This window comes from Scyliorhinus canicula, chromosome 11 (genome assembly GCF_902713615.1).
Source record: "Scyliorhinus canicula chromosome 11, sScyCan1.1, whole genome shotgun sequence".
NCBI classification, from domain to species: domain Eukaryota; kingdom Metazoa; phylum Chordata; class Chondrichthyes; order Carcharhiniformes; family Scyliorhinidae; genus Scyliorhinus; species Scyliorhinus canicula.
The window spans coordinates 31,248,378-31,270,989 of NC_052156.1; the positions used below are offsets into that span (position 1 = coordinate 31,248,378).

Sequence of the window (22,612 nt, forward strand, 5' to 3'; positions counted from 1 at the left end):
CCTCCATCTTGCCCACTTAGCTTCTCCATGACCTCGCCGAAGTGGCTGGGACCTTTAAACTGACCTGCTTTACGGCTGTTAGTGCCACAAAAAAGGGTCATGGTTTCACTTCCCCTTACACTTTTGCTCTAGACTGACTACCTCGAGAACCTACTGCACTGCACTTTGCTCACCCGGCCTGAATTGGATGGATGGGTCAGGAAATTGCTGGTCCCGACTAAGGTAGGGAAATGGGCCATAGTGGCAATCTGACTTGAAAGATTTTGAGAGCGTACACAATGAAATATTATTTCCATTGGTACACAAATGATCAACAAGTGAACACAGATCAAGCTTTATGAAAAGGTGATGAGCGTTGCCCTTCCTCATAATGGCTTCCCCCAAACCACTCCCCTTGCACCCCCAAGAATTCCGACCAGCGACACGGGTTAGCATTTGAAACAGGGACAATGGCAGCTTTTGATTAGAAACATATTTGGGTGAGAATTTGAAGGGCAAGGGTATAAAAGAATAATGAGCAAAGATCAGGAAAACAGGTTTGAAGTAAATCGTCTTGAGTTGAGAAATTGCACGAGAAGAGATGCAATGATCCGAATGGCCTCCTTTTGCATTGTGAGTACTATGATTTTATGAACTTTACCAATTTTGTTCATCACTAAGGACACAACAGTATCATTATGTGTTAGAGTTTCAGAATCACAAATACAGTCCTGGGCAGCTGTATTCAGGTGATCTAAACATTTAAGCCTAATTTTATCCTAACATCTATTATATTATGGTTATCCGTGCTCATTTGAATCCATCTAATGCAGCCTTTCCAGTCACTATGGCTTAATTCTCTACTTCAGGTTGCCAGTGTGACCATATCTGTTGTGGCTCGCATCGTATCATTCACTCCCACAATTTTCATTTGGTAGTTAAGGATCCAGTGTGTTGAATTGTAGACCCATTAGTAGCTACTTTTTCATCTAACAGTTATTTTGCAAAGGAAAAATCTTTGGCAGTGCCATTTGAGGCCATCCTTTTGTATACAATAGGATGACAAATACTCTAGTTCATGGAAATGTTGCAAACCTTTTCACTTTTAGTTCAAACCAGATTAAGCCAAGTGCATAATGGCCATTTTAATACTGCAGCACTAATGGGATCAACAACAAGTTCTGGTCACTAATATCAAACCAAGCTGACCTGGTTAGTAATGTCCTTTTTGACAATAATTAAAGCAACCAAAATCTGCAATAAAAAAGTGAATTAGGTTTCCACTAGGTGACTGAGAGTATAGTGATATACTGCTTCTGTGCTCAGGAACGAGCAGGACCATTTTTGCAAAGGTCCATTTCAGGTAATATAATTACATTCTGGATGTCCACTCTTTCTACAGAATTTTCAAAAAGGAAAAGTAAGATGAAATCAAAGGCTTCTAAATGAGCTAATCGGATATGCCACAAAAGGTAAAACAATTGTACAGCTAAATGTTAGATAAGTGCAAGTTATTGCTGATAATCTTATCTGTGCTAGAGAATAGAGGCACAAAGTTTGGCATGGTTGGGGTGGGGATGCGTGGAGGGAAGAGCAGGGCCTGCAAGGGGTGTGGTGTTCAGGCCTTTGGAATGAGGTTGGGTTCTGGTCTCGGGGTGGGATAGCGGCGCCTGCAAGGGGTTCAGACCTCTGGAAAGGAGCTGGGGGTGGGGGGTTGGGCCTTGGAGAAAGATGTGCATATGGGGGAGGGGGGGGGGGGGGGGGGGGGGGCTGCACGTGCTTGCGTGTCCAGCATTCCAGCAGCACTATTCCCATATGAACGAAAGGAGCAGCAGAACTCCTCCCATTAAAAATGACAAAAAGGCAAGATCTAAGAACGGTTTTTTTTTAAAGAGGAGAACTTTTCAGTTAGACGTATATATAGAAGAAATAAAGAAGTCTTCCCCAAGTTAGGCACAAACCTATTGCACAAAAACAATTTTTTTTGGTGGTTTGGCTCTTCAACACAATAGTAATATTCCTCAGCGGTTTTGTCAATACTCTTGGGAGGTGGGTTCCGTGGCTGGAAAAGTTTGGGAAACCCCGAGTTGTGGCGACACGCATCAAAATTTTGAAGGCTTGTATACACTGTCTCAGATAATTTATTACTTCACATGAACATTTTTTTGGCAACACGTGAAGGGAAAGTTTTAATTGAAGGGAAAAGGAGGAAGTCCTTGTAACTGAATGATATAAATAGATGTTTTAGCAGTCACCAGGCAAAGCTGGTTGTTATGAATATGGTTGTTGCCTTTTTAAGAAATCATGGTTCATGGAAGATTTTCCTCTGATAATCACGGTACCCAATTATTTTGTGTAAAACAAACAAATGAGGTAATACAAATAATATTGCCAAACACTTTTACCTACTAAAAAAGAAATTATTAATCTCTCATCACATTTCTTCTCTGACCTTTCCTTATCCTCTTTCAATTTATCCATCTTAATGGGCTTTTTTTGATTTATATATTAGTTTATATTGAATGGATGGGTGGTATGGTTCTTTTGAACTTTGTCTTTTGTGACCCACATTTGGAGTACACAAGTACTAATAGCAGTCAATTCCAGAATACACTCACTGAACTCTTAACTACACAACGCCATGGATTACTTTAGTTTTTACATTTTGAACCTCCTAAAATCTAATTCTGCATGACCAACAATGGGCACCAAACATTGTCCAGCCCCACTTGTACAGCTCACAATTAAAACAGAATGCACTTTTTACTACAATATAAAAACAGAGGATTACTTAGCAAAGCATTATGTATGCTTTTTAAATACTATGCTGGATTTTGTGTCCAACTGCTTGTGCATTCAAGCGAAGCAGTGAAGAGATAAACCCAAATGCCATAAGACCAAAAAAACCATAAGACATAGGAGCAGAATTAGGCCACTCGTCCCATCGAGTCTGCACTGCCATTCAATCATGGCTGATATTTTTCTCATCCACCTTCTCCTGCCTTCTCCCCATAACCCCTGATCCCCTTAATAATCAAGAACCTATCTACTTCTGTCTGAAAGGCACTCAGTGATTTGGCCTCTGCAGCCTTCTGCGGCAAAGCGTTCCACAGATTCACCACCTTCCTCCTCATCTCTGTTTTGAAGGATCGTCCCTTTAGTCTGAGATCGTGTTCTCTGGTTGTAGTTTTTCCTACAAGTGGAAACATCTTCTTCACATCCACTCTATCGAGGCCTCGCAGTATCCTGTAAGTTTCAATAAGATCCCCCCATATCCTTCTAAACTCCAACAAGTACAGACCCAGAGTCACAAACGTTCCTCATGCAACAAGTTCTTCATTCCAAGGATCATTCTTGTGAACCTCCTCTGGACCCTTTCCAAGGCCAGCAAGTCCTTCCTTAGATACGGGGCCCAAAACTGCTCACGATATTCCAAATGGGGTCTGACCAGAGCCTTATACAGCCTCAGAAGTACATCCTTGGTCTTGTATTCTAGCCCTCTCGACATGAATGCTAACATTGCATTTGCTTTCCTAACTGCCAACTGAACCTGCACGTTAACCTTAAGAGAATCGTGAACAAGGACTCCCAAATTCCTTTGTGCTTCTGATTTCCTAAGCATTTCCCCATTTAGAAAATAGTCTATGCCTCCATCCCTCCTTCAAAGTGCATAACATCACACTTTTCCACAGTGTATTCCATCTGCCACTTATTTGCCCACTCTCCTAACCTGTACAAATCCTTCTGCAGCCCCCTTGCTTCCTCAATACTACCTGTCCCTCTACAGATCTTTGTATCATCTGCAAACTTTGCAACAGTACCCTCACTTCTTCTTCCAGATCATTAATGTATATTATGAAAAGTTGTGGTCCCAGCACAGACCCCTGAGGCACACTAGTCACCGGCTGCTATCCTGAAAAAGATCCCTTTTTCCCCACTCTCTGCCTTCTGGCCGTCAGCCAATCCTCTATCCATGCCAGGATCTTACCTTTAACATCATGGGCTCTTAACTTATTTAGCAGTCTCCTATGCAGCACCTTGCCAAAGATCATGACCGCAGTTAGCAAGTAACTGGGACATAGATATGGAACTTGGGTATTTGCTTGGCCACATTTTCTGCTATATTTGTGCATTCAATTTCCTCATATTCACTTTTGTACAAGTTTTCACTAAAGTCCTAGATGGCTAGCTCCGATCCTGAACTGCCACAATCATATGAGCCAGCCATAAACCTTGAACTGCATTTAGTTTGGGCCAATATGACAAAAATAAATGCAACCATGTGGAGCTAATCAGACAAAGTGAGTAAAAGATCACAATTGTTTCCTGTTTTAACAACAGGACATTGAAATGTATTCCTTATTTAACACATAGATGGATTGATGCTGAAAGAAATATTCATAACAAGCAATGGATCACTTGAATAGAAAATGTATAGGTTAATCATTTGCATTTATCTATGGGGAAATTTGAAGAAAATTCTCCAAGATAATAAAATAAAAATTCCCTGCATGCAGAATATCATTTTCCCAAGAACGAGTGCAATCTACAGCCGTTGCTCAACAGATTTGTAAAGCGTTTCTTCCAAAACAGTGGCACATGACTATGCCTAACCGAAGAGATTGGGCTTTCCAATTTTTAGATGACCATTCACACCATGTGCAATGTGAGGATCTTTTCTTGAATTTCATTCAATTTGTATCGTAATTCGTATACATTGGACTAGTAATACCGAGACCCAAGTTAAGGCTCTGGGTGACCCGGTTTCAAATCCCACCATGACAGATCAGGAAATTTGAATTCAATAAAAACCTGGAATTAAAAGTCCAATGACCACGAAACCATTGTTGATTGTCGTAAAAACCCAACTGGTTCACTAATGTCCTGTAGGGAAGGAAATCTGCCAACCCTACCTGATCTGGCCTACATGCGACTCCACATCCACAGCAATTCCCCCTGAAATTGCCAGCAAGCCACTCAGTTCAACGGTCAGGCAATAATTGCTGGCCAAGCCAGCGACATCCACATTAATGCATTTTAAAAAGGAGTGGGCTAATCCACAGATAGTCAACATTTTCATTTTCAATTCATTTTCCAGCATTTTTCAAAAAAAAAGAGCAGTCTGCCAGCATCTTAAAAACATCCCAGTCCCAGATTCCAGCACACGCAGAAATTTGCTTCTTTCTTAAATACATACATGTATACAGATTTAATCACAATTTAAGAACCCCTCATGCAGTTGTCTATACTTTAATTATTAAGAGCTCAGCAGCCACAGGTCACTTCATACATGATTTCCAATCAAAGAAAAGACACCCGAGTTTATATTTATCCAAATTCCACACACTCTGAATGCTAACAACACTTTGCATCTAAATCATAGAATCCCTGCAGTGCAGTAGGGGGCCAATCAGCCCATTGGGTCTGCACCGACCCTTCGAATGAGCATTCTGCCCATTGACAAATGTCCACCCCGTCCCATCTCCGGAATCCCACAACCTAACCCGTACATCCCTGGACATTAACGGGCAATTTAGCATGGCCAATCCACCTGACCCACACATCTTTGGACTGTGGGAGGAAACCGGAGCACCTGGAGAAAAGCCGCGCAGACACGGGGAGAACGTGCAGACTCCGCACAGACAGTCACCCAAGGCTGGAATTGCACCTGGGTCCCTGGCAGCAATGCTAATCACTTTGCCACTGTGCCACCCTTCATTTCAAAATTGTGTCCCAGGCGTCGTCATAGGATCCCTACAGTACAGAAGGAGGAAATATTTAAGAAAAAAAAGAAGTTGAAAGGATATCCCTGGTAATAGCCAGGGAGCAGGCTGTCTACTCATGCTATAGGATGTTCAAGAGCCTTTAACCATTTCAAACATTTTTTGTTGATTTTTAATAAGGTGAATTAAAGGATGTTATCCTGGTGGGAGAATACTGAATCTACAAACTAACAATTTCCTCCTTTGCAATTTATTTTCTAAAAATCAGCAAATCCTCAAAAACTGTGAAACCATGGGGCAGAGAGATGCTGCCCATGACTATGACAATTAATCACAGCGCGGCACTTGGAAGTCAGCTTTAAAATCCACATCCCAACATTCGAATCTAAACATGGTGTGTGATAGAAAGATGAATGAAATTTCTACATACTTATTGAAGAGGTTTAGACCAATCCGGTAGTGACGTTTTCGGATGATATCATTGCTAAATGCAGGAGAATCCCAGCTGTTTCGGGTTTCCTTGTGGTATGTTTGTTTGCTCAAAGTTTGCTCTCGTAAACTGTCTCTGGAAGAGGACTCAGAGCTACAGTTTATTGTATCGTTGGAGTTTGAAGTGCTGTTGATACTGTCATTATCCCCATCAGAAAAATCAGACTCTGATTTGCTTTGCCGATTTGCCGAGCCATTGATAGCCAGGTGGCTGTCAATCTGCCGTGGTCGATGGCGGGTAGGTTCATCATCACGGTGGAATACTCTTGTGGGTATTGAATGTGGGATGTGCTTGGGACTTCCACGTTGGCTGTTAGGGCTATGCTCATACGCATTTTGTCTCTTTAGTGAACCTCTCTCTGAACGGTCACTTAAATCCACTGAACTATCGCTGGGTGGCTCAATAGTTAGTAAAGGGAGATGATCAACACGAAGCCTCGATTCCTGACACTCCAAAGAAGGGGTGCTCCTGCAGCTTGTGTCAGTGTCTGGCTTGTCATCCCTGTGGGTCATTGACCAGTATTCCTGGGCAGAATTGACAGACCGGAGACGGAAATCTGACTCTGTGCTGGATGGCCTATCTACAGATTGTAAAGACACAGGAAGTGGAGGAGAAAGTTCTTCCTCATCAATATACAAGGTAACATCACTATAAGAAGCAGACAATTCATCTAATTTTCTTCGCTCAGCATCGCGTGCAGATTTAGCATAAGATACACTATCCAGCTCTTCCTCTTTTTGGAAGTTGTCTTTGTAACGTTTACCCTGGTCAGTAGATTGCCCATCATCTGTGTGCAAGCTGCGACAATTCAGTGCATCATCTATCGATTCTGCAAGCGATTTGACTTGCCTCGAGAAAGCATCCTCAAGCTCAGTTATTGCATCTGCAAAATCATTGTTTGCAGCCGGAGATTTGATCACTGCTGAACCTCCGAGATCACCACAATCTGACTGAACGATGGCTCCGACCTTTCCTGCATCATCAGTCATGGACATCTGTTTCCCCTCAAAAAATGAGCTGTGGAGTTTCTCAGGTCCTTCAAAAGAAAACTGCATTCTCATATTGGACAGAACAATGCGCCTGGACATGCGATTCTCAGACATAGAACTTCGGAGCCTTTCAAAGTTTTTGTTCATTTGATATTGGCGGAATGCGGTCTGAATGGTTCGAGCGGCATGTCTGGTTATGAAACGTCCTCCATATTTACGCTCAAGCATCTCCACCTAAAACAAAAAGGCCAAACATTTAATAATCCAATTTCAAACAGAAATTAGACCAAACCAGACAGTAATTTTGTAATGTATTTGAAGGACCAATTTTGCATAGTTTGTCATGGCTTAATTCCTCCATTTACAACAGAGTAATGTTATTCAATTTTAATATAATGTTCAGTTGCTAAACTGGTATTTTAACTGAAGTGCGTTCAAATAAATAATAGGATAATTCACATTGGAATAAAGAGGATAAAAAAATAGGAACTACAGGATCAGATGGATGAAGCCTAATATTTATTGTGCCAAGGCATAGAAGGCAATGGGCCAAGTGTTGAGAAATGGGATTAGAAGAGTTTGGTGGTTGTTTTTGACTGGCGCAGACGTGATGGGCCAAAGGGCCTTTTCTGCGCTGTATGACTCTATGACTATGACTCTTATGAAGTAAGTGGGGTTGTTTTAGTGTAGTCTATTCTGAGATATTTGCTAATATACATCTTTCCTTTCTGGGAATAGTGGAAGTGTGAATGTATATTTTCTTCCAAGGACTGTGTGCCATATGGAAATAATGGTTTGGATATTGGCTGGAATTCTCTAGCCATTGCGATTCACTTTTCCCAGCGGCAGTGCATCCCCGCTCAGGGGTGTCCCGGTGGCGTGGGGTGGCTTCAATAGGCAATTCCATTGACAAGCAGTGGGAAGTCAGAATTCTGTCACCAGTGAATGGCACGCCACTAAGAAACACTCGGCTGGGGAACCAGAGAATTCCGCCCATTGTTTCTGGGATGACAAAAAAAATCCATCAATAGCATTTGCAGATAATCCAGTATCAGCATTCTGCTCAAGGTCGGCTTTGTACACATCCATTTTACTGAACAAATTGCTTTCCTCCAACATGCATAATTTCTGCCCACACCATTTATTTATCAACTGCTACTAAAATCTTAATGCATTTTCTCATTAACTCAATGCCTGACAACAAAAAGGTTTGCTGCCTGCTTCCTTGCATCAATCCTTAACAAGCTACAACTCATCCAAGATATTACTGCCCACTTCTTTACCAGCGCCAAGTGTCATCCTCTCATTACCCCACCTTCTGCGAAGCTTTATTTGCATCTTTTGCTCCAGCATATCAATTTTAAAATTAATGGTCAAATCCATCCTTAGCATTGGTCTAACTTAATTCAGTGATCTCCAGCGAGTGTGTAGTACGGTGGACAGATTTAAACAGTAGAAGGGGTGATAGACAAGGCAAAAGGGGCAAGGCAAAGTAATGTGCTAACACACCAAAAGATGGGTCCAAATGAGTTGTAAATAGTTACAGCAGAACTATTAACAGCACCTGTTGCCCAGAGAAACAAGAGTATCTGTTACGATCTGAAGTTGGAGCTCAATGTTGAGGCAGGAAGACTGCAAAGTGTTCCACAGGTTTCTCGTAAGCGTCATGGAATCAACAAAACAAGCCGATGACAGAGATCAGAGTGCAAGCAGCATGTAGAATTAAATTGGCAAACTCAGTATCGCACATGTTGACTGAACAGAGGTGTTCTGCAAAGCGATCACCTAATGTACGTTTTCTCTCAGTGTAAAGAACACTGCATTGTGAGCAGGGAATGCAGTATACTAATTTTAAAGCAGTACATCACTGTTTCATGTCGAAGAAATGTTTGGGCTTCTGGAGGGTGAAAGGAAGTGAAGGAGCAGGTGCTAAAGCTCTTGCACTTGCACAGCAAGGTACTGGAGAAGGGGAGTGGGCAGTGGATGAGATGGAACAGTGCTGACAGGGGATAGGCGGGGATGATGCTTTTGTTGGTGGCATTGCACAGGATGTGGTGGAAATGTCAGAGAACGATCTGTTGAATGTGAAGCATGATGGGGTGGCAGGTAAGGAGAAGGTGGGATCTTTTGAGATTCTGGGAGGGAGGGAAAGAGGCGAGAGTAGAAATGGAGGAAATGTAACCACACAGTTGGGGATCCTGTCAACCACAGCTAAAGAGAATCATTGGTTAAGGAAAAAGGAAGACATTTTGGAAGCTATGGTGTGAATGATGGCACAGGAGCAGATGTGCTATAGGAAGCAGGGTGGGGAAAAGTGCAGTCAAGATAGCTGTGGGAGTCATTGGACTTGTAATCAATATTGGTGCACACCCTAACCTCTGATAGAAATAACGGTAAGGCAGGAAAAAATCACTGAAGGGCTGTGTGAAGAAAATGGAAGAAACTGGATGGATTTTTCCCAGTTTGAGCTGAGAGCCAGAATCAGCACCATTGCTGTCATTCATGTAACAGAAAACCATGAGGAAGGGCATCTGAATAGGCCTGGAACAAAGAGTGGTTCACACACACAGCAAACTGGATACAAAATTGGGTCAGTGGCAGGAAACAAAGGGTAATTGTTGATGGGTGTGTTTGAGAGTGGAAGAAGGGGTCCTGTCGGGTTCAGTAGGGCTCAATACTTGCCCTCCCCCTGCTTTTTGTGGCATATATTAACAATTTGGACGTAAATGGAGAGGGAAATGATCAAGAAGTCTGCAGACCACACAAAAATTTGCTCTATGATAGTGAAGATAACTGCAGTTGTGAGGAGGATATCAATGGACTGGTCAGGTGGCAGAAAAGTGGCAAATGGAATTCAATCCGAAGTGTGAGGTGATACATTTTGGGAGATCAAAATAGGCAATGAAATACACAATTAACAGGAGAATGCCGAGCGATGTAGAGGAAGCAAGGAATCTTGAGGTGAACATCCACACGTACTTGAAGGGAGCAAGACAGGTTGATAAGATAGTTAAGAGAAAGCATATTTATTAACTTAGGCACAGAATCCATGCAGGGAGGTCATGCTGGAGCTATATAAAACATCAGTTAGACCACAAGTTGAGTACTGTGTGCTGTTCTGGTCACTTCATTATGGAAAGAATGCAATTGGATTAGAGGGGGTACAGAAAAGATTTACGAGAATGTTGTTAGGACTGGAAAAGTGCAACTGTGAGGAAAGATCAGATTGGTTGGTGTTGTTTGCCTTGGACCAGAGGAGGCTGAGGGGAGATGTGACTCAGATGTACAAAATCATGAGGGGCCTGCATAGAGTGGATGGGAAGGGCCTGTTTACCTTAACAGAGAGGTCAGTGACTAAGGGGCATAGATTTTTAATGATTGGTAGAAAGATCCGAGGGCAGATGAACAAAAGGTTCTTCACCCAGATGGTAGTTGGGGTCCAGAATTCACTACCTGTGAAAAAGTAGTAGAGGCAGAAAAACTCAATTAATTTAAAGATGTCTGGATACGTACCTCACTTGCTGTAACCTGCAGGGCCGCAGACGAAATGCTGGAAAGTGGGATTAGACTGACTGGCTTCTCTCTCAGCTATTTAAAATTTTGCTCGTTCATGGGACGTGAGCATCGTAGGCTGGGCCATCATTTATTGCCCATCCCTAATTGCCCTTGAGGGGGCAGTTAAGAGTCAACCACTGGAGTCACATGTAGGCCAGACCAGGCAAGGACCGCAGATTCCCTTCCCTAAAGAACATGAGTGAACCAGATAGGTTTTTAAGACAATTGTCAATGGTTTCATAGTCATCCTTTAGACTTTTAATTCCAGATTTTTATTGAATTCAAATTTCATCATCTGCAGTGGCAGGATTTGAACCTGGCTCTCCAGAGCATTACTCTGGGTCTCTGGCACAGGCACAATGGGCCAAGTGGCCTCTGTGTGCCGTACAGTTTCAATGATTCGATGATATTCCACGAAAAGTCCAGCATACCCATGGCCTACTTGAGATGCGGCGAGGCATTTTTATTTGGAGGAAGTTCAGCCTGATGGAAAAGAGCTTTGGTAAATAGGGGGACCGTTTGGACCTCCATTCAAGGAAGAATCGGCACTTGCAGGCCACTGCACAGATGATGGAAGTGTTGAAGAATTGAATGCCCGTGTAAAAAAGGAGACAGAATATGGAGGTTAAAATGCCGTAGAGTAATAGGAGAGTTGTGGGTGTAGATGTAGAATAGACTGGACAAGGGAGATATAAAGGGCTGAAGTAGGAAGAAATAAGATCTAACAATCATTTAATCATCCTTAGTATTGCAGAGCAATCTCAAAACAATCCCCATTTAGTAATGTAGCAATTAAAGTTATTTTCCATTTCCAAATCACTCACTATTGCAGGAACATACTGAGATTCTAATGAGGCTAAAAATATAAATTTATCATGCTATGATTATGCACAATGGGTTCACATAGCGGCCTGATGTACCATTTTAGAGCTCTCAAGTCCTCATTTCTTAGCTACCAAATATTGGTATCAATCCAAATAATAAAAATAGCTTTCTCCCTCCTCTATTACACATATGTATTGCCAAATTGTCAAAGAGAGATAAATATTGAGATTCAAAGTTGTGTTCACTTGTTCCAACCTTTGTGCAATAATTACCTTTAAAGCTATTAAATATAATTTCTTCAAGATTGAGAAATATTACTGGACATCACTCAGGACGAACATCCATTACTAATTTCGGAGTGGCTCAAATGAGACTGCAGTCAGATCCTTGTTGGAAACACATATTCCATTTTGAAAACAGCTAATAATGTAATCTAGCATTGTCTAATGCGAGGTCGCCATAAAATGCATATACGGAAAGAGTACGTCTTGATGCGTTTCACATTAATGCCACTTTGCTGTTTGACAATGCAAACCTAGTGCCATAAAGTGCCTTTATAGCTCATTTCAAATATTGTTTCATCTTCAGTTTTCAGAAAAAGCAGTTTGACGCGGACCGGGGAAGGGGAGGGGGTGAGGCTGACAGGAAAGGGGTGGGAGGGGCACGCGGACCTGAGAATGCAATGGGGAGGGGGGGGGGGGGGGGGGGGGGGGAGAAGAAAGAGTGAAGCAGGCCAAGACCGGGGGGGGGGGGGGGGGGGGGGGGTGATGTGGACCGAGGGGGGCGTGTAGAGCAAGACCCGGACCGTTGATTTTGGGGAGCAATGGACGACGCAGACTGGGTTGGAGATGAGGGGTGGGGATGCAATGCAGACCAGTAAAGGGGCGGGGGGTGCAACACGAGCATGGACCGGGGAGGAGGGGGACACAAAAGTGAAGCGAATAGTGATATCACCATGAGCTAATGGCTGATGTGTCTCCCTTTCTCCAAAATTAGAGATTGCTTCTAAGCAGCTGGGAGATTAAAACTATTAAAATTTTAAATAAAGCATTCAGTTAGCTCCCTTATATTTAAACCACATTAATAGCTGGGAAGTGATTATTTATTAAGTTTTCTCTTTGTATGGGGTATTAGCAAGGCTTATTATTAGTAGTTGATGGTTTATAAGTAGGAACAAAGTTTCTTCTCTAAAAGATAGATAAATGGCAAGGCTGCACCAAGATCGAGGGTGCATATCATGTGCTATGTGGGAATTTGAGGATGCACAGGTGTCCAAAATAATCATACATGCAGGAACCATCACCAGCAACTCAAACTGTGGGTTGTGGCCTTGAACAGCAGCAGGCATCACTGCAGAGCATCCATGAGTTTGAAAGCCTTGTGTACAGCAGGTTTATAGATGTACTCATGCTGTAGTTTAAGAATATGCAAGGAGGGGGGAATGGCTGGCCACCTAACAGCCTAGAAGAAACATGCAGATAGTGCAGGAGTCATCGGAGTGCATCTCATTCTCCAACAAGTATTCAGTTTTGAATACTGATGGAAGAGGTGGTGTTGCTACAGAGTGCAACCAGAGCTAAGCCTGTGGCATGACTGGTGACTCAGCAGTACAGGGCGGCAAAAAGGTGGCTGAAAGAGCAATTTTGTTTGGAGATTCGATAGATGAACAGGCAGGCATTTCTGGGGCCGCAAACGTGAAACCATGATGGTATGTTTCCTCCCTGGTGCCAGTATCAAAGATGTCACTGAGCAGTGAACAGCCAATTGTTGTGGTCCAATGAATGGGAAAACAAAAGAGGGCTGACATTCTGAAGTCAGGATTTAGGGAGTGAGGTAGGAAATTTGCATGCAGCACCTTAAAGTAGCAAACTCTGATGATACATGGCTAAGACAGCTGTGCATCAGTTATGCTCAAATCCACATTCGTAAGACTTTGCAGAGCCAAAATGGAGGTGAAACCTGGGTAAAGGGCTAGGATTGGAGAAAGGAAAGGTTTTATCGAGGACATGGAGAGTAAAACATGAAGATGATATGATGGTTGTAGCAAGTCAATTATTTCAAAGGTTTGATGATGAATGGAAGGCTAAAGGCTAGGCAACTGGGAGCTTGAAAGTGCAATTGTGATTTACCCGGTCAGAGATGATTGGGGAGAGGTCACTGGAGAAGGAATTGGGGTCGGAGGGATGTTGTTATGCTGATGTGTTACAAAACGTGGTCAGAAACGTGTTACAAAAAACAAGACTTCAGGTAGGCATTATGTAGGGGAAGATGTGCACAAGCTGATTCCCGCTAGGGTATTATTCTTTTATCTCTTTTCGCCCAGTTTCTGGGGGTATGTTTTGTTTAAAAAGCCACTTGTATATTGGAATAAAGTGCCTACATAGAGGAAATGCCCAGGAAGAAAACGCCTGAATGCAGAAGGTTGTAGAATGAATCTGAGGCTTCTTGGGGCTTGTCGGTGGAGAAAATGGTGGAGGCAGTCTCTATGACTCCGGCCACTCCACCTACGGCTCAGATGCTTACTGGCACCTTGGCGGCACAATTTGAGATGCAACAGTGGGTAGTGTTGATGGACCTCCATGAGTCGATGGAAAAGGCCAGGGCTCCCATTCGGTTGACGTTGGAGAAGACGAACGAGACGGTAAAAGTGCATGGCTTCGTGATAAAAGGTGTGAACGTGTCGCTTTCAAGGCTCAGATTGCCTCACTGGAAGCCGAGATATTTCTGATGGCTGAGGAAAATAAAGTGCTGAAGGTCGAAGTGAATCGTTCCGTGTTGTGGGGTTGCCAGAGGGGATGGAAGGCCCAACTCCCGCAGAGTATTTTGCAAAGATGTTTGGGAAAATGGTGGGGAGGGTGGACTCGCACCCCCTGCCGAGCTGGATCAAGCCCAACAGAAACTCCGACAGAAGCCCCATCCCAATGAACCACTGTGAGCAGTAATTGTGAAGTTCTACAGCGTCCAAGAGAAAGAGCAGGTCCTGAAATGGGCAAAGGAGCATCACAATGGCAAATGGGAAGGTCACACCATCAGGATTATCAGGCTGTAGGAGCAGAGCTGGAAAAGAAGTGGCCGGCATTCAACAAGGCCCACGCCACCAGTTTGGGTGTACCCAACATGGCTTAGAGTGACATTTGAGGGGAAACATTTTTTTTGATGTGCGGAAGAGGCGGATTATTTTGTAAAAAGCATGGGCTGGGTGCGGGTTGATGCAAGTTTTTGAGACTTTTTTGGATGTTGGGGGTGGGCATGTGGATTGGAGAGGTGTTGGGGTACCTTGTTCATGTTCATATTTGCATTTCTTTGTTCTCGTGTGGGTTGAATGTTTCGCAAGTTGGACTTGGCTGGGGGGGTTTTAATGCTATGGCGGGTGGGAGGGGGGGGGGTGATCTATTTGTTATAACTGTTGTGAAAATATGTAACTCCCTGTTGGAGTACAATATTTTTAAAGGATTTTTACACTTTGTATCCTTTTTCTGTGAAACTCTAGCTGCAGGGAAGCTCCCGCCCAAAGAGTTAGCTAAAGCGAGAGGCGGGGGTGACTGCAGCTCATTATATTAGTTTTGTTTTAGATAAAGAGCTTGTGTTTTGTTGTCTGGTGTTAGGTTTATTAAAAGTAGGTTTTAGTGGTTTTTGCTCTCTTTGTTTTTTATAATGCATATTTGGGTATTGTATTGTTTGAGGGGGGGGGGAAAGAGGGGGCAGGGGTAGTTTTCTGACAGTGGCTGCAGATTCTTCTTGGTTTAGTCTTGCTAATGGGTTTGACGGCCATCTTGGGCGGGCCTGGTTTCTGTATTTTCTATGGAACTGTTGGATAATCCGTCTTGGTGGAAATGGCTGACTCTGGATTGAGGTGGGGTGGGAGGTTCCCAATTAGTTTGATCACCTGGAATGTCAGAGGGTTGATTGGCCCAGTGAAATGGACGAGGGTATTTGCTCACCTTAAAAGTTTGAATGTTGATATGGATATGGCATTGTTAGCGGACAAGAGATTTTGCGAACATATGTCCACTGCCATTGGGGAATATATTAAATTTAATAAAAGTGAGTTCATCTCTACTTCTACGCTGTGGGAAGCCCTCAAGGTGGTTATTGGAGGTGGGGTTGGAGGTGGAGGGTGGGGAGGAGAGATAATTTCCTACAAAGCGCACATGGAAAGGACTGCGAGGGTGGAATGGCAAAGGCTGGTGGATTCTATCCCTGAGGCGGACCATCAATACTCATTTGCCCAACCCCAAAGTTGCAGGCAAGCAGGAAAAAGCTGCAGACACAATTTGAATTATCAATGGGTCAGGCGGTGGCCAGCTGCTATGTTCAAGGGGTGTATTTTACGAACAGGAGGAGAAGGCCAGTTACCTTTTAGTCATCAGCTGAGGCAGCAGGCAGCTTCCCGGGAGATTGTGCAGATAAGGGACTTGCATGGCAGTCTGGCATCCACCATGCTCAAGGTCAATGTGGCTTTTGAAGCATTTTTTGGGGATCACTATAGATTGGAGCCCCCGGCGGAGTGTTCAGCCATGATAGATTTTTTGAATGCATTATCTATCTCAGAGGTGGAGAGGTGGCAAGAGTTGGAATCCCAGAGAGGAAATTTGGAAATGTATTGGGTTGATGCAGATGGGCAAAGCTCAAAGCTCCTGCCATCTTGGCTTCCCCATTGAGTTTTATAAGAAGTTTGCTGATCAATTGATCCCCCTAATTTTAGATATGTTTGACTCCCTGTCCACGGGTTCGTTGCCCATTACACTTGTGCAGGTCTCTATTTGCCTGATCCTTAAGAAGGACCAGAAGCCTACCGCGTGAGGGTTGTATCGACTTATTTTGCTTTTGAACGTGGATGCCAAGATAGTCGCAGAGGTTCTGCCACTGCGGTTAGAGTCCTGCCTCCCAGAGGTGATCTTGGAGACCAGATAGGCTTCGTCAAGGGTCAGCAATTGTCGGCTATTAAATGTTGTCCTCTCCCCCTCCTCACTACCCGAGCTCTGGATGTGGAAAAGGTGTTTGATAGGCTGGAGTGGGGATATTTCTGAGATTCTTGTGAGGTTTGGATTTGGGCAAACTTATGTATTGGATTAGTTTACTTTATAGGGCTCCCACTGCTGGTGTTTACACAAATGCTTTGAACTCTGATTACCTGCCGCTGAATAGGGGCACGAGGCAGGGATGGCCATTGTCTCTGCTCCTATTTTCTTTAGCAAAAGAATCGCTTACCATAGCGCTGAGGTCTTCCAGTAAGTGGAGAGGGATAAATCAGGGAGGAGTGGAGCATAGGGTGTTCTTGTACACAGATGATCTGCTTCTTTATATTAAGGAGCCAGTATCCACAGCGAATTAGATAATGAAGCTACTTAGGTGTTTTGGCACCTGTTCTGCGTAGAAGTTGAATTTGGATAAGAGAGACTACTTCCTCATTAACCCCCCGGTGAGGGGCGCCCATCTGGGGATGTTACTGTTTCACCTTGCCAGATCTAGCATTCGTTATCTGGATATCCACGTGCCCCACGATTGGGACTTGCTTTGTAGATTAAATTATACTAATCTGGTTAATGGGGTCAAATCTGACTCACAGAAGTGGGTTAACCTCCCCCTGTACTTTGTGGGCAGGGTTCAGACTATGTTTTTTTTTTAGAAAATATTTTACTGAAGCATTTATAAATTTCACAGTTTAACAAATTAATATTCTAAACAACCTAGCGGCCCGACACACGCAACCACTTCACAATAACATATCCATAAGGGCAGCACGGTAGCCTTGTGGATAGCACAATTGCTTCACAGCTCCAGGGTCCCAGGTTCGATTCCGGCTTGGGTCACTGTCTGTGTGGAGTCTGCACATCCTCCCCGTGTGTGCGTGGGTTTCCTCCGGGTGCTCCGGTTTCCTCCCACAGTCCAAAGATATTCAGGTTAGGTGGATTGGCCATGATAAATTGCCCTTAGTGTCCAAAATTGCCCTTAGTGTTGGGTGGGGTTACGGGGATAAGGTGGAGGTATTGACCTTGGGTAGGGTGCTCTTTCCAAGAGCCGGTGCAGACTCGATGGGCCAAATGGCCTCCTTCTGCACTGTAAATTCTATGATAAATTCTATGATAACATAACATTCCCGCCCTATCCTAACTATCCGTATATTAGATTCCCTGTCCTTATTTTACACTGCCATGCCTCCCATTATCTACCCCCCCCTTCTGCTGACGTTCAGTTTTCCTTAAAGAAGTTGATGAACGGCTGCCACCTCCTAGCAAACCCAAGTTGAACCTCTCAAGGCGAACTTAATCTTTTCCAGCCTGAGAAACCCTGCCATGTCGCTAACCCACGCTCCTGACTTTGGAGGCTCAGAGTCTCTCCTTCCCAGCAAAATCCGTCTCCGGGCCACCACCAGGGAGGAGAAAGCCAGAACATCGGCCTCCGCCCCCCCCCCCCCCCCCCCCCCTCTCTTGGCACCCGTATCTTCCGATATCCCAAATATTGCCATTTCTGTATTCTGAGTCACCCTCCCTTCCAGGACCTCTGACATGACGTCCGCAAATCCCTGCCAGTATCCCCTCAACTTTGGTCACGCCCAGAATATATGCACATGATTTGCCAGTCTTCCCCCACAGTGTCCACACCTGTCCTCCACTTCCTTGAAAAACCTACTCATCATGGCTACCTCATGTGGGCCCTCTGAACTACCTTGAACTGGATCAGGCTAAGCCTGGACACGACTAGGATGAATTGACTCTCTTCAAGGCCTTTTCCCATAGTCCGACTTCCAGCTCTCCTCCCAACTCTTCCTCCCACTTCCTCTTCACCTCCCCGATTGGGACCTCTTCCCACTCCATCAATTCCTTGTACATCTCCGAGACCCTCCCCTCCCCAACCCCTGTTTTAAACATGACCTTATCCTGTAGTCCCGTCCGGGGGAGGTGAGCAAAGCTTGGAACTTGCCTCTGGACAAAGTCCCATACCCGTAGGTACCGAAACCCGTTCCCACCCGGCAACTCAAACTCCTCCTCGAATGCCTCCAGGCTCAGAAAGCCACCCTCAATGAAGAGATCCCCAAATCTCTCAATCCCTGCCCGCTGCCACCTCCTAAAGACCCCGTCCAGCCTCCCTGGCACAAACCAGTGATTATCACAGATCGGTGACCACACCGACGCCCCCTCCAATCTCATGTGCTGGCTCCACTGTCCCCACACCCTCAGGGCTGCCACTACCACTGGGCTTGTGGAGTACCGGCCGGCGAGAACGGCGGAGTGCCGTTAGCAAAGCCTCCAAACTCGTACCCTTACACGATGCCGTCTCAACTCGTTCCTACACCGACCCCTCCCCCACTACCCACTTCCTAACCATCAATATGTTGGATGCCCAGTAATAGTTCATGAAATTCAGAAGGGCTAAACCCCCTCCCCGCGCCCCATTCTAAAAGAAACTTCTTCCCCCTCAGGGACTTACAAGCCCATACAAGACCCAAGATCGCCGCGTTCATCTTCTTGAAAAAAGTGTGGTGATAAAAATTGGAAGACATTGAAAACTGATCACCAACCTCGGGAAGACTGTCATCTTCACAGTCTGCACCCTCCCTGCCAATGACAGCGGGTGCATATCCCACCTGCGGAAGTCTCTTTTCATATGCTAGACCGATCTGTCCAGATTTAACTTGTGGAGCAGACCCCAGTCCATAGCCACCTGAACAGGGTTCAGACTATTAAATGAATGTACTCAAAACATTTTTTAATTGATTGTTCAGTGTCTCCCCACTCACCTCCCCCCCCCCCCCCCCCCCCCACCCCCCACCACCCACCACCCCCCACCCCCCCCACCCCCACCCCCCCCCGCCACCCACCAACCCCCCCCCTCCCCCTCCCCCTCCCCGCCCACCCCCCCCCCCCCCGCCCACCCCCCCCCTCCCCCGACCCCCTCCCCCTCCCCCCCTCCCCCCCCCCCCCCCCCCCCCCCCCCACCCCCCCCCCCCCCCCCCCTCCAAGAGTCCTTGTTTGTGAGAATTAATAAATTAGTGTCCTCTTTCACTGGGCGGGTAAGACCCCAACGTTCACAGGGCCTTCCTCCAGAGACAGGGTTTATTTAGTGTTTTATTATTGGGCAGCCAATATTGAAAAAGTACTGGGGTGATTTAGTGATCCAGGTTGAGTGTGTGGGGGGGGCAAATGAAGACGGGTTCTTGTAAGAGTTCCAGCCTCGGGGAGTTAGTGACAGCAGTTATTGTTCCCTCCAGAAAGAGTTTCATTGAATCTGGCATTGGTGTCCACCATGAAAATCTGGAAGCAGTTCAGACAGCATTTTAAACTTAGCTCCATGTCTTTGCTGACCCTTATCTGCAGTGATCACCTCGTTTTGCTAGCGGGTGTAGACTCTACATTTAGATCATGGGAGGGGAAGGGTTTGGGGGATTTTCGTGAGGGAAGGTTTGCCAGCTTTAAGATGTCTGAAAAATTTCAATTCCCTGGTTCCATTCTTAGATATTTTCAGATTCGTTATTTTTTTGCGTGAGGTTTTTCCCTTGGCACCACTCTCCTCCCTGGTGAAGAGGATTTGGTCTTCAGTCAGGTCTGGTACGGGGAGCATTTTGTGTATTTAGGGCCAGATCCCATCATCGGAGTCGGCTCCGTTGGAGGAGGTAAAGGTGAAATGGGAGCGTGAATTGGGTCCAATTCTGGATGATGAGATGTGGAGCGAGGCTCTTCACAAGGTCAACTCCACATCCTCTTACACTCGACTTAGTCTGATCCAGTTCAAAGGGGGTGCACAGGGCTCATTTGACAAAGATGAGGATGAGCGTTTTTTTCTCTGGAGTGGAGGATAGGTGTGAGGATTATTCTCAGGGGCTGGCTAATCCACTCATATTCTGGTCTTTTCCAAAGTTAGTGAGCTTCTGGATCTCTTTCTTTAGCACCATGTCAGAGCTCCTTAATGTCAATCTGGAGCCATGTCTGCTGGTGGCAATTTTTGGGGTATCAGACTTGCCGGTGCTGCAGGCGAGGGTGAAGGCAGATGTCCTAGTAGCCCGGAGAGGAGTTCTGCTTGGATGGAATCTTCTGCGCCGCCCTTTGCCTCGGCTTAGCTTGGTGATCTCATGCCGTGTTTATATTTGGAGAAGGTCAAGTACATCATTAGGGGGTCGGTAGAAGGGTTCTACCCAAGATGGTGGCCATTCATTTCCTTTTTTCCCCCCCAAAGAGTTAATCACCATCAGTTGTTAAAGGGTTTGGTTTAATATTGGGGGGTTAAGTTAATTGGGGTTCTTGATTGTTTATGGTGTCCTTTTTACATTGTATCTTGTTCCAAAAACTGTTTCATATTGTTTGTTTATCATGAAAGATTTTCAATAAAAATATGTAAAATAAAAGAATTGCAAAACATTTTTACAAACAATGGTACGATGGGCAGTGGTTAGCACAGTGCCAGGGGCAAGGGTTCAATTCTGGCCTTGGGTAACTGTCTATGTGGAGTCTGCTCATTCTCCCCGTGTCTGCGTGTATTTCCTCCGGGTGCTCCAGTTTCCTCCCACATCCAAACATGTGCAGGTTAGTTGGGGTTATGGGTTACAGGACAGGGCGGCAAAATGGGCCTGGGTTGGATACTCTTTCAGCCAGTCAGTGCAGACTCAATGGACCGAATGGATCATCTACAATGGTTTTATCTACAATGAAGTGTATTCAAGTAGAGAAAGCACAAGAGGTGGCAATTTTGAGAAAATGGCTGTCAATATATAGGTCGGCGAGATAGTAGAGAGGGCAAGGTTATGGGAAAACATCAGTGAGTCAAAACAATGGAAATACTGAGGTGATTTGAAATCTCTGCAGATAAATCATCGGAGTACAGAGGCAAAGGGCGTGCAGCAAGTTTCGCGTCAAGTTGCCCCACTCAAAGTTGTTTTGTTTTCTCATTGTTTATGCTTGGGGCTCTTTTTTCAATTTACACCATCATTTCAGCTTCTTCTAATGCAATTTAGGCTAAAGGCCACAGGGAGAGAGGGAACAAGACAAGAAGCTGCTGGCTGAGAGAGAGAGAGAGAGAGAGAGAGAGACACACACAGGAAAAGGAGAGACAGAATGGGAAAGGAAAACAGGCAAAACGTTAAGCTGAGTTTCAGGAGTGTTGTGGGAGAGACACAAATTGTGCTACACAAGACTTGTTGGGGTGGTTGAGCGAATTTTAATTCATTCAGTTACAATCAGTGATTTAATTTATTTTGCATGTTATTCCAGCTGGGAATACACAGTGTTGCACATATACAATCCACTATTTCAACTTGTCTGCGCAATCCAAAACCATACCCTGGCATTAATTTCTAAAGGAACCCATGATTTATTTAAAGTTGTGATGTGGAGATGCCGGCGTTGGACTGGGGTGAGCACAGTAAGAAGTTTTACAACACCAGGTTAAAGTCCAACAGGTTTGTTTCAAACACTAGCTTTCGGACTGCTCCTTCCTCACCTGAGGAAGGAGCAGTGCTCCAAAAGCTAGTGTTTGAAACAATCCTGTTGGACTTTAACCTGGCGTTGTAAGACTTCTTACTGTATTTAAAGTTGTGTCATTCGAAGTTGTGATTTTCAGGAATGCGACCATAACATTAAATGAAGACTTCCTGGAAAGGAGAAATGATATCTTATGAAAAAAGTGGAGTGGGTATTTGGGAAACTAATAGGGAACAAAGATTTTAAAGGGGAGGCAAGAGGGAAACACGAAGGTGAGATGCTTATATGAGAAAATCACACTTGAAGTGTAGAGGGATAAGATCAGGTAGGTATAATATTTGGTAATAATAGCTACATTACTCATCAGAGGTTTGTGCTGGACAGAGGTTAGAAAATAACATCTGGAGAAATTTTAGCAAGCGGTAAATATACTATTTGGTAAGTCAATGGGAACATCGGAACAGATGCGGACCATTCAGCCGCAAGGCTGTGTCTGTGATTTAATTTCCCTTAATACTATTTTTAAAAAGATTTTTTCAAGGGGCAATTTGGTGTAGCCAATCCACTTACTCTGCACATCTTTGGGATGTGGGGGTGAGACCCACGCAGACACGGAGAGAATGTGCAAACTCCACA

General features: G+C 44.7%; 1 protein-coding gene across 7 annotated transcripts in view; it reads right to left on the minus strand.

Annotated features, from left to right (window-relative positions):
* iqsec1b (IQ motif and Sec7 domain ArfGEF 1b) overlaps positions 1-22,612 on the minus strand; it is a 577,194-nt gene that overhangs the window by 60,923 nt on the left and 493,659 nt on the right. For all 7 annotated transcript variants that reach the window (XM_038812711.1, XM_038812710.1, XM_038812715.1 and 4 more), the window contains one exon: positions 6,133-7,415. In XM_038812711.1, coding sequence (XP_038668639.1) covers positions 6,133-7,415 — 1,283 coding nt within the window. The remainder of the gene's footprint in view (positions 1-6,132; positions 7,416-22,612) is intronic.